This window comes from Crotalus tigris, unplaced genomic scaffold (genome assembly GCF_016545835.1).
Source record: "Crotalus tigris isolate CLP2741 ecotype Arizona unplaced genomic scaffold, ASM1654583v1 scf7180000024427.8105951120:4207309, whole genome shotgun sequence".
Lineage (NCBI taxonomy): Eukaryota > Metazoa > Chordata > Lepidosauria > Squamata > Viperidae > Crotalus > Crotalus tigris.
In genome coordinates, this window is record NW_024100595.1 from 2,777,501 (window position 1) to 2,793,627 (window position 16,127).

The window sequence follows — 16,127 nt, forward strand, 5'->3', positions numbered from 1 at the left end:
TCTGTAAAGTGTGACAAGGGTCTGCTAAGCCCCTCTAAGTCTTTATTGCTCAGGTAGTGGTTGCCTTTGGCTATTCTGGGAAGCAGTGAGGAAAATTCGATATATTTATACCGTTTATAATACAGAGGGGGCACGATGGCTGAGGGGTTAATGAAGCTGAGCTTGTCAGCTGGAAAGCTGACAGCCCGGAATTTGAAACCTAAGTGGTGTGTGATGGTGTGAGCTCCCGTTCCTTGCTCCAGCTCTTGTCAACCTAGCAGTTAGAAAAGCATGCGAGTAGATAAATAGGTACCACTTTGGTGAGAAGGTAACAGTGTTCTGTGCACGTCAGTGTTCTGTGCGCCACGCCAGCCACATGACCACGGAAATTGAATTTGAACAACTCTGGCTCCCTTGGCTAAGATATAGAGATGACTGGACAGGGGAAATCTTTCCCTTTATAATAAAAATGCCAGGGCTTCAGTCAGGTTTAAGGTGACATTTGCTCACAGTAATTGTAAAATGTTGTTTTACCTTGCTTTTTTAAAGACTTAGATCAGTGATGGTGAAACTTTTACAGCCCGAGTGCCCAAACTGGAACCCAAAACCCACTTATTTATCGCTGGGTGCTGGGTGGGTGTGGCCCACTGCGTGGGCGTGGCTATGGTGGTCATGGCAGATTGGGTGGGTGTGACCAAGGAGGGCGTGATCACCTCGATGTTGCTCGTGGGGAGGGATGCCTGTGGGGGCGGGCAGGGATGGGGAAATTCAGGGGGTCTCTGGCAGGTGGGGCGGTGGGCAGAAGGCTCGTCCTCCGGGGTGAGACAAGGCGAGGCAGGGCGGGGGTGCCATTGTCGCAGGATAAGGCAAGGCAGGGGCCGGGACGGCTGCTCCCTGACACCATCGGCCCCCGCCCACAGAGACCAGCAAGCGCATGGGGCCGACAGTGTCCGTCAGCAGCCATAGCCTGCTGGCCCCTTGATCGGCACACTCTGGGTTTCCGCAGCCTACCACCAGCAGGTCAGAGAAGCCGCCTCTGAGATGGATAGCCGGCCAATAGCTGAGGAGGTGATGCAGTGGGTCGTGCCCAAGAAAAGGAGAGCATGCGAGGCCAGGTGGGATGGGACGGGGGGGAGGGAAACCAGCCATGCTGGGATGCATCTGGCCATGTGGGATCTCGGTGAGTTAGTGAGCAGCTGGTTGAAGAGGGACGGTTGCCATCTTCAGGGCATGGCACGCGTACTCACAGAGAGGGCTCTGAGTGCCGCCTCTGGCACCTGTGCCATAGGTTTGCCACCACTGCGTTAGATGATAGGCCTTTTAGAACGGCAAGCGTTGCAATACTGAATTGGCCCAGTCAATATAATTTCCTTTAAGCATCGAGAAGGCATAAGAGTTCTTTTCCAAAGGATCCTCTTATGCTTCCATTTATATCTAAATTTATTATTCAAGTTTGGATTTTGGAGGAGATGACCAAGTGTGCTTGTGACCTGGGTTGCCCTGCCATAGTCAAAAGAACAGTGCCCCAAGACAGTATGTTTCCATACCACCCTGCAGGCAGAACACAACATAATAACCCTGTGCTTCTTGTCTTGCACAGTTTGCTCTCATGCAGTTTTCAGGGGACTTCAGGGAACATTTTAATTTCAAAAGTCAGGACCCTGCACATCTTGTAATGGAAGTGAAGCAGCTGCAAGGATGGACCAAAACAGCCACAGCCATCTTCTTCTTCTTCTTCTTCTTCTTCTTCTTCTCTTCTTCTTCTTCTTCTTCTTCTTCTTCTTCTTCTTCTTCTTCTTCTTCTTCTTCTTCTTCTTCTTCTTCTTCTTCTTCTTCTTCTTCTTCTTCTTCTTCCTCTTCCTCCTCCTTCTGCTCCTCCTTCTGCTCCTCCTTCTGCTCCTCCTCCTCCTCCTCCTTCTTCTCCTTCTCCTTCTCCTCCTCCTTCCCCTCCTCTCTCTTTTCTTTTCCTCTCCTTCCTTCCTCTTGGAAAAAATTAAGTAGCCAAATTGCTGTTCCTTCTTCCTTTCCCTTTTCTTCTCTAGGAGGGAACTGTTTATCGCAGGAAAAGGATCTCGGATTGAGGCTACAAAGGTCCTTATTGTGATAACTGATGGATACAAGGCAAGAGACGATGCTGAGTATTGGGAGGTGATACCAGAGGCTGAACAAGCTGGGATCATCCGTTATGCCATCGGGGTGAGAATCTTCTTAGGAGCCCCAGTGACCAAATTTGATTAGTCTTGTATTTCAGACCACCAAGAGGCACCATGTTACTAGCATCATCCTTACTGGGAAGAGTCACATGCAGCTGGCCAGATGTCATTCTTTAGGGTTCAAACCTTCTACTCAAAATTCAACCCACAGCTCCTTGCAATTTAGAGTACAGTTTATTTACAGTCCATTAGATTTAGGAGTTATCCAAATCCTGGAGTCACTACCAAAATGAACATGGTGCACATCATTTCTCTGCCATGTTGACAGTTTGCTAAATGCAACAAGTGTGTTCAAAATGCCTTTTTTCCTTCTTCCCCCACGTTAAGGTTGGCAACGCGTTTTCAACAATCAAAGTCCAGCAGGAACTGAAAGACATAGCTTCTAAGCCGGACGATGAGCACGTTTTCAAAGTCAATAATTTTAATGCTTTGAAAAGCATCCAGGACCAGTTGCAGAACAAAATCTTTGCCATTGAAGGTAACTTTGGTTTTTTTTTTTTAAAAGGATGCAATCCCAGATCCATCTCTTTGGCTGTTTCCTGGCATTCCTTCTGAGGTCAGTTCATATACAAAGTTTTTCCTGAAACAAAGCTGAAGGAAGAAGTGTGATTTTGAGAATGACAGAATGACCCACTTGCAATAGAGGAGCCGAGGTGGCGCAGCAGTTAGGGTGCAGTACTGCAGGCCACTTTAGCTGACTGTGTTCAGCAGGTCAGCGGTTCAAATCTCACCGGCTCAAGGTTGACTCAGCCCTCCATCCTTCCGAGGTAGGTAAAATGAGGACCCAGATTGTTGGGGGCAATGTAAATATATATATATATACATTGCTTACTGGTGTACACCGCTTAGAGAGTGCTTGCACTTAAAGCGGTATATAAGTCTCATAAATAAATAAATAAATAGAGCAGTGGTGGCGAACCTATGGCGTGCGTGTCAGAGATGGCACTCAGAGCCCTCTCTGTGGGCACATGCACCGTCGCTTCAGCCCTGCCTCCTCACCAGCAGCCCCCCCTGAGGAGAGTCACCCCACACAAAGCAGTGCAGCCAAGGACATGGTAGCTGGGCAGCAGGACAAGACTCCGCCCTCGCGCACAGATGATTCTGCGGGGCACAGGCAGAGGGCGTGACCGCCATGGCACTGCTGGGCTGCCTGGGTGATCTGTGGCAGGCTGTTGAGGTGGTGGGTGGCCCAGTGGGCAGGGTGGAGCAGGCCCGGGGGTGGGGGGGCGGGTTTTGGGCACTCAGTCTTTAAAGTTGCCATCACTGCAATAGAGCTTATCTATTACTTACGCCTTGGTATATTACTCGTCTGAACAAGCTTCCGATTTGGGGGCTGTCCTAAAGAGGGACTCAAGCAGAGATAGCAATAGCAAGAGCACTGAGTCTTATATACCAGGGCTTTTCACCCCAAGGTAGGCATACCACTGTTGGTACTTCAGCACCTGGCAGGTGGTACACATACAATGGCTTGAAAAGCACTGTTAAAAAAAAAGTTTAAAAAGTGTGCAAGTGGATGAGCTGAAGTGGCAGCAGCGCCAAAGAGGTCTCGGAACTGCGGTGTTGCCGGGACTCTGCGGAGAGCCCAGAATTGGCTCACACAGCTCCAGCTGATTGGTATTTCCAGCGCACCAGAAGAGAAAAGGAGGAGGATATAAAAAGAGGAGGGGGGAGAGAAGAGAAGATATAAAAGGTGAGGGAGGAGAGAGGAGGGGATATAAAAGGAGGAGTAAAACTGGTACTTTTCTCTCTTTTTTTTTAACGGTTTGAAACATTTTATTAGGTTACAGAATAAAATACAAAAGCAGATAGTGGGACACAGTGGGGAGGAAAAAGGGAAGGAAAAGAGAGGGGAAGACAGGAAAAAGAAAAAAGAAAAGGCACTGACTTCCTTGACTTCCCCTGTTGCAGTAGAATGAAGCATTAACACCGAGCCTCAACTTTTTACTTTTCCATAATAGTATAAACTAGCCATTTCTATAACAGCAAATCAATCTCATCAGTAAAACCCAATCCCCCCTTCCCCCTTTTTAAGTCAAGTTTTTGACACCTTGCTAGGCGACTGGTGGTACTCAAATATTGTCATGTCCTAAAAGTGGTACAATCTATGAAAAGGTTGAAAAGCCCTGTTATATACCATCCCATGGTGCTTTACAGCAGGGGTCCTCAACGTTGGCAACTTTAAGACTTGTGGACTTCAAGTCCCAGAATTCCTCAGCCAGCTTTGCTGTTCAACCTTGCAACTTGAAGATGGGTGGGAGTTCAACTCCCAGAATTGCTCAGCCAGCATGGCTGGCTGGGAAATTCTGGGAGTTGCAGCTCAACCATCTTCAAATTGCCAAGGTTGGAAAAAAAAACTGCTGTAGGAGGATGTATCCCCAGCATGTCCTTCAGATCAACAATGTTCCCATTGCTACCATATAACTAAGTCCACCTTGTTTCTGGTTATCCTGTTCTCTTTCCTTCTGCCTTTCCTGGTGCTATGGATTTCTCCAAAAAGCTCAGCCTTTGCATAGTATGTCCAAAGTATGATCGTTTGAATCTAGCCGTTTGTGCCTGGAGTGAAAACTCTGCATTGATTTGTTCAATTATCCATTTAGTCAGTTTTCCTGACTAAAACAAGAGCATGCAATTTTTCCATATCCTTACTGATGACATTCTGTTCCGTTTGTCTGTGATTGCTGTCTCCCCATAGGCACCCACTTCCAAAGTAGCAGTTCCTTCCAGATGGAAATGTCCCAGGAAGGTTTAAGTGCCCTGCTGATCCCGGTAAGTATTTTGGGGTCCAGCACAGAATCAGCCTGGAGGAACGTTGTCCATGGGGTCTCAATGGGTCGGACACAACTTCGCAACTAACAACAACAACAACAAATAGAATCATAGAATCAGAAGACCAGAAAGGACCTTGGAGATTTTCAAGGTCCAACTCCCTGTCCAAGGCAGGAATCCTTAATACCAGTGGTGGGGAACCTATGGCACGGGTGACAGAGGCAGCACTCAGAGCCCTCTCTGTGGGCACGCACGCCGTTGCCCCAGTCCTAGGCCTTCAGCCGGGTTTTTATAAAACCTTTTCACTTTAGGCCTCTGCCGTATGCAAAAAAAAAAAAGAGGTTCAATCAATCAGTCAATTTCAACTTCTCGCAGAGAAAAAATAGATCTTGCAAAGTTGGAATGGATTGATAGAACTTTTTAGTCCCACCCATCTGCTGTTACCACCGCAGCCACGCCCACCCAATGGGGCCACACCCACCGAATGGGCCACATCCAGCCAATGGGCCATACTCAGCCTTTTTATTTTTATTTTTTTTTCCAGTTGATCTTGTATTTCTATTCTAACTTTTTGCTGTGATTTAGCAAGGCCCTGTCCTTGGAGCTGTGGGAGCCTACGACTGGTCTGGAGGATTGACTCTATATCAAACCAGTAACCGGGATCCAGATTTTATTAATATATCCAATACCCTCAAAGATATGAATAATTCCTATCTTGGTAAGAAACAAACCCCAGAATTCACACCCTCCAGCATATTCTATCATTGTGCATCTCCCTCAGAGACAACTGATTGGTTGACAACCCCCCCTCTCTTTCCAATAAGGCGTTCTTGTAAAATTATTATAATTAGACTCTTTTGCTTGTATCTTATGATTTATATTACTTTTTTTATTTAATACCCTAGTATGATTTATGTTGATTGCTTATTTAGTACCCTATGACTATACTGTTTTATCTTATGATTTATGATGAATGTATTTTATGATTATGATCATGATTTATCACTTTGTTGCTTGTATGTACACTGAGAGTTTCTGCACCAGAAACAAATTCCTTGTGTATCCACTCACACTTGGCCAATAAAGAATTCTTCTTTTACTTCTACTTCCACTTCCACTTCCAATTATTCTAATTATTCTAATTCTAATATTTCTAATTCTAATAATTCTAATTCTAATTCTTATCTCTATTATTTTGGACTATACAAAATAGTCTTCTTCTAATCAGATTTGACGATTTTCCATTCAGTTCAATGTTAGAAAGCAAGTTACTACAGGAAGTCCTACACTTACGACCACAATTAGGACCAGAATTTTTTTTTGATGGTAGGTGGCTGTTAAGTGAGTCATGCCAATTTTAATACCCTTTGTTACCACAGATATTAAGCAAATCACTGCAGTTGTTAAGTGAATTATGTGGTCCTTAAGTGAATCTGTTTCCTCCCACTGACCTTAGTTGTCAGAGGCCAGCTGGGAAGGCCACCGAGGGCAGTCATGTGATCCTTGAGATGTCTGACTTTTGGTCACATGACTATGAAGGTGCTGCTCTGATCGTATATGCAAGGAGTGCTTGTCAATCACTTTTTCGGTGCTGCTGTAACTTCAAAGAGTTGCTAAATGGATGGTTGCAAAGTCAAGGATGACCTGCCATTTGCTTTTAAATATGGCACATGTTTGGCAGTCAATCCTGCCCATCGTAACTATTTTTAGAGAGTGACATCTATAACATGCTATCAAAATTCTGAATTCATTCCGTGGTCCCCCAAAATGTGGGATCCTGCTAGCGAGACGATGCTCTAAAATTCTCTCTAATTTTAATGTCACTCTGAAAAGCTACTCGGGTTTGCAACCTCAGCTCTTTGATGCATTATGACTTTTTGTGTCTTCTTCTTTTTTGTCTACAATCTCAAACATCTAGACCAGGGGTAGGCAACCTTGGCTCTTTTATGACTCGTGGACTTCAACTCCCAGAATTCCTGAGCCAGCCTGGCTCAGCTTGGAAACCTCTCCCTTTCCCCTCAGCATGGCCGGCTCAGGAATTCTGGGAGTTGAAGTCCACGAATCATAAAAGAGCCAAAGTTGCCTACCCCAATCTAGAACATAGAAGCTGCAATTTTAATGAATAGTCAGTAACTAGATTTTGACAAACTTTACTTTTCATGTCCCCCAAAAAAAGAGGCAATCCTGAATAGAGACACTACAGGGAGCTCTTCACCTACAACCATTTGTTTAGCGACCGTTCAAAGTTGCAACAGCACTGAAATAAGTCTTCACCCTTATGGCTGTCATAGCATCAGTGGTGGGATTCAGCTGATTTGCACCACTTCGGCAGAACCGGTAGCTAATTTTTTGTCGCCCAGGCCCAGAATGGACTTCCAGAAGTGGCATCCACACAGAGAACCGGTTGTTCGCATATTTGAATCCCACCATTGCATAGCATCCCCGTAGTCACATGATCCAAATTTGGGCAATTGGCAACCAGCATGCATTTATGATCATTGTGTTCATCCCAGGATCACGTGATCACTATTTGAGACCTTCCCAGCTAGTTTCTGACAAGCAAAATCAATGGGGGAAATCAGATTCGCTTAATGACCACATTATTCACCTAACAACTGTAGTGATTTGCTTAAAAGCCAAAAAAAAAAAGGTCTTAAAATTGGGCGTGACTCAATTTTAATAATTGCCTTCCTTAGCAATGCAAATTTCGGTCCCAAATGTGGTCAGAATTCAAGGATTATCTCCAAATAATTGCATCCCAGGCTTGACTATAAGTTTAAAGGTTCTTCTACTACTATCATACGAGTTATTTTAGCTGTCTCGTCTCTCCTATAGGCTATTCTTCTCAGCCTGTCCAGTTCAATGGGAGGAATGGTCTGGTTGTGGGAGCCCCTCGCTATGACCACATCGGCAAAATTGTCTACTTTGAGAATGAAGCCCTGAGTGGGGAATGGCAGCTGAAGATGGAGGCAGTAGGGGAGCAGGTATGAACTGAGATAAAAGAACTCCAAAAGGATTGAAGAGTGCGGATAAAACCTCTGAAAGAAACTGTGCATCAGGTTCCCCCCAAAAAACATTACTCAGCCATAAAGGCTATTGAGCAAAGGTTCAAAGGCACATACAGGTAATCCTCGAGTTATGACCACAGTTGAGCCTGTTGCTAACCGAGACGGTTGTTAAGTAAGTTTTGCCTCATTTTACAACGTTTTTTTTTGTAAAAAAATTTTTTATTTTCAATTTTGCATTACATTCATAAAAAATATTTCAGATAGAGAGTAAAATAAATTTATACACACAACTTTCGGTATTGCTCACCCATTTCCCCCCAAACCGCATCCACCCTCTAACCTCTTCTCTCACTTCCCTCTTTCCCTCTTCTTCCTCACTCTCCCCCTCTCCTCCTTCTCCTCAACCTTCCTACTTACTTCTCCCCTTCCTCCTATCTTCTCACTCCGGATGCAGTCTAGGGGAAATGCCTGAGCAATTCCTCTCTCCAAATTAAAACATCAATATTGTTGAGTCCTCAGCAAATGGCAAATAATGCATGAAGCAGTTGGTAGTTCTCAGGAGCCTCTTTATTGGTATACAGCATGCTGGTTACAACGCCGACAACGCCCAAGTTCCTCTGCTCCTTTTAAAGGCGATCCCCGGGCCAAATGGCAACATTTGGCGCGCTTGCACTTCGCGCATGCACGCGAGTGCTGGCGACAGCCAGTCTGGTCCCGGGCAGCTTGCAACTGCCCGGGACTGTTGCAACGTCCCGAGCCTGCCTTCACAGGCTCAGGATACAACACCCCTTCCCCCCCGGCTAAAACTACAACCACATAAATAGTGACACGCGACCTCAACACGAGTGTGGGAGCCACACTAGCTCCATGTACCAAGTTATCAATTTTGGCTTCCATTCCCCAGTGTTCATTATTCCCAACTTGTATAGGAATACCCTCTTATTAATTCTGCTTTGCTAGCAGAGTTACAAAATCTTCTAGATATTTAGGAGATCTTCTAGCTCTCTGTGACCTCCGAATTTCCTGGTACCCTCCAAGTACCCCTTGCCTGGGAGAAGCTATATGTTTGTCCCCTTTGTTTGACCCTGGTGGTCTCTGTGGACTGTGTTCCAACGCCTGGCCTGCTTGCTTGCCCACCGGGCTCGTCAGGCCAGGACTTTGTTCTCTACTTAACCTGGTTGTCCTGCCTAGTTGCAGGCTCTCTGGGTTCTCGGTACTGTCCCAAAACTCAGTTGCCCCCTGAGTGATGCCAGAGGTGTTGTAATCAGGATTCGGTTCCTCGACCACCTCCCTATGTGCTTGCCCCTTTCTAGGAACAGTGGCAGCATTGGGCCAACTAGACGGAATGTGTGCCAGCTCTCTTGCAGGGTGTGAGTTGTTTGGATGCTCCCGGTTATTCTCCCTGACTGGAGTACTGAATGGTGCTGGTGTGTAGTGATTATGCCCCCGGGGTAACTCCCTGGCTGGAGTAGGCACTGGTGCCTGTGTTCTAGTTAGTCCCCATGAATTCCTGTTTGGAGCACTCGCGGAATCTTGGGATGGGCTATCTGTGACTTCCCCGTTGGTTACAGGCTGCAGCTCACACCCTTCTCCTTGCCCATAGAGGTCCCCCTCCCCCCCTGGAAAAGATCCAGGAGTCTCAGTAGGAGAGTCCCGTCTTGTGCGTAGCTGGTCGATGTGTCATCGCAGGACACAACCATCATCCAGGGAAACCTCGTAGGACAAAGGACCTGTGACCTTGGATACTCTGGCAGAGACCCACAAGTGACTAGGCCCGTAATTACGGGTCCAAACCGGGGCACCCACTAGCAGTTGCCTAGGTGCCCTGGGTTGTGTAAATTTAGAAGGCAGTCTGTCCAGGTGCAACGGTCAAGCTTAGTAATCAGTTTGCGCCCCCAACGAAGTTCAGCTGGGCTCTTCCCGGTAGAAGTGGAAGGTATAGTGCGGTAGGAAAGGAGGAAGTCAGCCAACCTGTGATGCCAGTCTCCATATGTCAGTCTCTTTAAAGCATCCTTGGTGATGCATACCATGCATTCAGCCATACCGTTGGTGGAAGGGTGGAAGGGTGCAGAGGTGGCATGACGATCATGTTGGCCTGTAAGAAAGCTTGGAATTCGGAGGAAGTGAATTGAGGGCCATTGTCAGACACTAAAACATCAGGAAGCCCATGTGCAGCAAAAATCTCCCTCAGTACTTGAATAATCTTTGCAATGGTGGTGGAAGAGACAGATACAACCTCAAGCCATTTTGAATGGCTATCAACCAAGACCAAGAAGAATTGACCCTGAAAGGGCCCAGCATAATCAATGTGCACCCTAGACCATGGAGACCGTGTTTCCTCCCATCTATGCACAGGAGCCTGGGGCATTTCTGGGCGTGAGCGTTGACAAAGGTGGCATGCATGCACCTTAGCTTCAATGTCCTTGTCTAACCCAGGCCACCACAAATGGCTGTGCGCAAGCGCCTTCATACGTACAATGCCAGGATGACCCTCGTGGAGGGAACCTAAGACCCTAGTCCTCATTGAAATAGGAATGACAACTCTGCTGCCCCACAGCAGACAGCCCTGGAAAGTGGATAACTCGTTCCTTTTAAGCCAGAAACTCTGAAACTCAGCACCTGGACAGCTCTCTGGCCACCCAGATAAAACCCAAGACAGGACACGAGAGAGTGTGAGATCTGTGGCTGATTCAGCAGCCACATCCCTGGCATCTAAAGGAGACTCAGGCAAGGCCTGAATTAAAAGGATGTCAATTGTTGGTGCAGGATCAGCCTCTACTACTGGCAGGGGTAATCTACTGAGGCCACCAGCGTGGCCCATTTGTTTCCCAGGTTTGTGAATTAAAGAAAAATCATAGGCTGACAGAAAGATTGACCATCTCAGCATTCTGGGGGAGATGATTTGGGGGGTTTGTTTATGTGTGGTAAACAGCCCCAACAAAGGCTTATGGTCAGTGAAGACCGTGAAATGTCTGCCATACAAGAAATCATGGAACTTTTTGATTCCAGCAACAACAGCTAAGGCCTCCCTGTCTATTTGAGCATAATTTCGCTCTGCAGAAGACAAGGTTCTGGGAGTAATATGCAACAGGAACCTGAGTTCCATCCGGTCTGAGGTGGCTTAGTACTGCTCCCACCCCATAAGGAGAAGCATCACAAGCGATGCACACAGGAAGGGACTCATTGAAATGTGCAAGCACACTGTTAGAAGTGAGTAAGGCCTTAACCTCATTGAAACTTGCTTCATGTTTTTGTGACCACTGCCACACTGCCTGTTTGTCCAGGAGCCTATGAAGTGGTTCGGCTACATTAGCCTTGTTTGGAAGGAAAGAGTTGTAGAAGTTCAAAAGGCCCAGAAAGGCCTGTAGTTCGGCCTTGGACTTTGGCCTAGGAGCATGCATTATAGCTTTTAATTTGGACTCAGCAGGGTGAATCCCAGTAGCATCGATTTTGAATCCCAGAAAATCTGTAGAAGGCACCCCAATTTTACATTTGTCCTTCTTGAGTTTGAGGCCCGTTTTCCTGAACCTCAGCAGAACAGCCCTTAATCTCTCAGCTAAGTTGTGTGTAGAGTCTCTAGCAATTAAGACATCATGAAAATAGGGGCAAACCCCTGGTATATCCCATAGTGTGTTTTCCATTATGCTTTGGAAAATTCCAGGAGCCACATTTACTCCAAATTGTAGCCTCTTTACCTTGAATGCCCCCCTGTGGGTTACAATGGTTTGAGCCACAGCAGCAGCATCGTCAACAGGCAACTGTTGATATCCCTGAGCTAAGTCAAGCTTTGCAAAAACACGCCCCCCCCCTTGAGGGAGACCAGAATATGACTGACCACAGGTACAGGATAGGCTTGTTGCTGCAATGCCTTATTCAGAGTGCATTTGTAATCTGCACAGATGCGAATGTCCCCATTAGCCTTAAGAGGCGTGACAATGGGGGTCTCCCAAGGACTGGAGTCAACAGGTTCTAAGATTCCTTGCTGAATCAATTTGTCCAATTCAGTGTCAATTTTCCCTTTTAGAGCAAAAGGGACCCTTCTTGCTTTTATTCTAATAGGAGTGACAGTGGGGTCTAGTTTTAAAGACACAGGGGGTCCTTTGTATGTGCCCAGCTGTGGGCTGAAGACATCTGCAAATTCTTTGCAGACTTCCTGTAGGTCTACTGTTTGCAATCTATTGAGCCCTGTGACATGTATTCCCAAGGCCTCAAACCAATCAAGTCCTATGAGACTCGTTCGCTCACCCCCTACTACCAATACATCTAATGGACCTTCAAAATCCTTATACTGTACATTAAGGGTGGCCTCCCCCTTAACACACACTCTGGAGTTTTGAAAGTCTGTTAACACAATGTCAGAAGGCCTTAGTTTGGCCTGAAATCCACTGCCAGAACAAATCTTTCTGAATGTATGTATGGAAATGATTGAAAGTGCAGACCCAGTGTCCAGTTCCATGACCAATGGAACCCCTTGTAACTTCACTTTAAGTGACAGTTTTTTCTTAATGGGCTTTGTGTGCCTGTCCTATAGATGCTTCTTCGCGAAACACAGAAACCCACCCTGTTTTGGCTGGGGACCCTGGTACCTTTCAGGCGCAATTCTTCTCGGGGTTGTACCTTCTGACGGCCCAGACACACAGCTGCAATGTGGCCTTGCTTTCCGCATGCTCTACAGATAGCAGAGCGAAATCTGCAGTCGGTCCTCTTGTGACGACCTCCACATCCGAAGCACTTGGGGACAGCTGAAGAAGTTTCCTTGCCTTCCTTCTGCTTCCCTTCTTTTGTTGGGTAGAGACGGTCTACTTCTTCATCATGATCCTCTTCTGAGCTCCCTTGGACTCCTTCCTGGTGCACGGACACAGCTTCTGGAGTACTTCTGATCGGCCTCATGTTCTTGATTGCGCCACCTGCTGCCTCTTCTGCAGTAACCTCTCTCAAGGCATCTTGGAATGATAAGTCTTCTTTAGCGAAAAGTCTCTGCTGCAATTCTCTATGTCTCAGTCCACATACAAATCTGTCTCTCAGCCTTTCTTCTAAATCTTTAAACTCGCAGGGTTTAGCGGCTTTTCTCAATGCAGCAATGTACTCTTTAGCTGATTCGCCAGGCCGTTGGTCCCTCTGTTCAAAAGTGTGGCGCCAAGCAATGACAGACAACTTGGGCTGGAAGTGTTCCTTTAACAATTTCTTTAAGTCTGTGTAGGTAACAGATTTGAGAGGTGCAGGTGCTGCTAGGTTTTCAGCGATCTCAAATGCATCTTGACCGCAAACGCACAGCAGGGTGGCGGCTTTTAAGCTATCTTCTCTCACTTGATTGACCTTAAGATAGTTTTCTACTCTGGCCACGTAAGACTCCCATCTTTCCGGATGCGTGACATCGAATTCGGAAAGTCTACCTACTTTTGCCATCTTTCAGTCGTACAAGAAGGGTCTATCAGCCAGCTTACCCCCAATGCTTGCTGAATTGGCAGGCAGTTGCTGAGTTTAATGCCGTTTCCTGCTGCTCAGGACTCCGGGGTACACTTACAACTTGTCTGCAATCGTTGTAAGGCATCCCACCTTCGTCGCCAGTGTTGAGTCCTCAGCAAATGGCAAATAACGCATGAAGCAGTTGGTAGTTCTCAGGAGCCTCTTTATTGGTATACAGCATGCTGGTTACAACGCCGACAACGCCCAAGTTCCTCTACTCCTTTTAAAGGCGATCCCTGGGCCAAATGGCAACATTTGGCGCGCTTGCACTTCGCGCATGCGCGCGAGTGCTGGCGACAGCCAGTCTGGTCCCGGGCAGCTTGCAACTGCCCGGGACCGTTGCAACGTCCCGAGCCTGCCTTCATAGGCTCAGGACACAACAAATATTATATACAATAAAACTATTTCTACTTATCTGAGCTATTTAAGCTTCAACCCATCCTCCACCCCCACCTCTCCCCCCACCCCCTCCCACCCACAACTTCCCAGAACCAAATACAGGGTTATACAAACATATTAAACATAATCTATTTAAGTTTACTAATTATACAATGACCAAAATCATACTAACCCTTAACTCTCTTCAAACTTTAACATCATAAGTTTATAAACAAATCCATTACTCATAAAATAAATGAAACTTTGTAGTTCCATATTTCTTCTGAACATATTCTATCCATCTTCTCCATACAATAACATATCTCTCTTGTGAATGGTCCTTTAAATAAGCAGAAATTTTAGCCATTTCTGCTAAATTAGAAGCCTTAAATACCCGTTCTTCTAAAGAAGGCAGAGAGTCCTTCTTCCAATATTGACCCACCTATAATCTTGCTGCTGTTATTAAATTCAACATTAAGATAGTTTCTTTAGCATCAAAATCCACAAAAATAACCAAAAGAAATATCTGGGGAGTAAACTTAATCTTCCTTTTAAAAACCTTTTGAATGTTCCACCAAATCACAATCCAAAAGGCTTTAATATTTTTACAAGTCCACCAAACATGAAAATAGGTTGCATCCAAGCAACCACATCTCCAACATTTAGGTTGCAGGTTCGGGTACATACAAGACAACTTTTTAGGATCCAGATGCAATCTATAAAACATTTTATAAAAATTTTCCCTCAAATTTTGAGCCTGCGTAAATTTAACATTTCTAATCCAAATTACCTCCCATAAATCCAATGAAATCGGTTCCTGAATCTTCTGGGCCCATTTAATCATACAATCTTTTACTAACTCTGTTTCCGAATCCAATTTTATTAACTCATTGTAAATTCTTTTAATATGAGCATATTTCTGATCTTTAATCTGAATTACCAGATTTTCATCTACTAAAGTAATTCCCACTTTCTTATCTAAGGTCCACCTCTCCACTATTTACAAATATTGAAACCGTGATTGTAAAATATTTTCTTGCCTTAGCACATCTGAAGACTTTAGTTGCCAATCAGTACCCGACCAAATAAGTAACTCTTTATACGAAATATTATCAAAATTCACCACCTTAGAAACCCCCTGAATTGCTTGTCCAGGAATCCCCCAAATAGGTATTTTATAATTTAACTTATAATAATATTTCTTCCAAACTCAAAGTAAAGCATTTCTTAAAATGTGTGACTTAAAAACCCAATCTACTTTCTTATCAAAAATTAAAAATGCATGCCAACCATATAATAAATCCCAACCTTCGAGAGCAAGAATATTTTTATTTGTTAAATTAAGCCAGTCACTTACTAAAGTTAAAGTGGCCGCATCATAATATAATTTCAAATTAGGTGCTGTAAGTCCACCTTTTTCTCGAGCGTCTTGTAAGATCTTAAACTTAACCCTTGATTTCTTCCCACCCCAGATAAATTTATTGATACCCTTCTGCCACTCATCCAAATTAGCTTCCTTTTTTAAAATAGGTATCATCTGAAACAAAAAAAGAAACTTTGGTAGAACATTCATCTTTACTACTGAAATTCTCCCCAGTAACGATAGCATTTTACAACCTTTCTTGTCACAGCTGTTTAGTGAATCAGTGCAAGTGTTAAGTTATTACACGGTTGTTAAGTGAATCTGGCTTCCCCATTGACTTTGCTTGTCAGAAGATCACGAAAGGGTGATCAAATGATCCCGGGACACTGCATCGGTCATAAATACAGGCCAGTTGCCAAACTTCTGAATTTTGATCACACACCCACGGGGACACTACAACAATCATAAGTGTGAAACCTGGTCAGAAGTCACTTTTTTCAGTGATGTAACTTTGAACAGTCACTAAATGAATGATTATAAGTCAAGGACTACCTGTCCATGAACACATATCTTAAGGTTCAAATCTTACATCTTTTTCCTGCCTCTGTCTCCCAATGGGCTGAGAGTGGATCAGTTGTCAGAAAAAAGGCAGCTGATAATGTTCATATGTTATTATGAAATGCATCTCTCTCTCTCTCTCTCCATATATATATATATGTTTTCTGAGGTTTTCACGGGTGTTTGTATGTAGGTCTTTGGTTGTTCGGGTTTTCTCCCGCGTAAAATTGGAAGTGTCTTGGTGACGTTTCAACGAAGTCCCATTCGTCATCTTCAGGCTGGTGTTTTCAGCTTCATGCTTCGAGCAGCTCAAAGCACGAAGCTGAAAATACCAGCCTGAAGATGACGAATGGGACTTCGTCGAAACGTCACCAAGACACTTCCAATTTTACGCGG

At 45.1% G+C, this 16,127-nt stretch overlaps 1 protein-coding gene across 1 annotated transcript in view; it reads left to right on the plus strand.

The window, feature by feature from the left end:
* The window catches only part of LOC120302202 (integrin alpha-D-like), a 57,381-nt gene that overhangs the window by 15,121 nt on the left and 26,133 nt on the right, over positions 1-16,127 (plus strand). The window contains exons 7-12 of the mRNA XM_039330279.1: positions 1,580-1,696; positions 1,981-2,175; positions 2,520-2,670; positions 4,885-4,958; positions 5,544-5,676; positions 7,794-7,942. Of these exons, the coding sequence (XP_039186213.1) occupies positions 1,580-1,696; positions 1,981-2,175; positions 2,520-2,670; positions 4,885-4,958; positions 5,544-5,676; positions 7,794-7,942 (819 nt within the window). The remainder of the gene's footprint in view (positions 1-1,579; positions 1,697-1,980; positions 2,176-2,519; positions 2,671-4,884; positions 4,959-5,543; positions 5,677-7,793; positions 7,943-16,127) is intronic.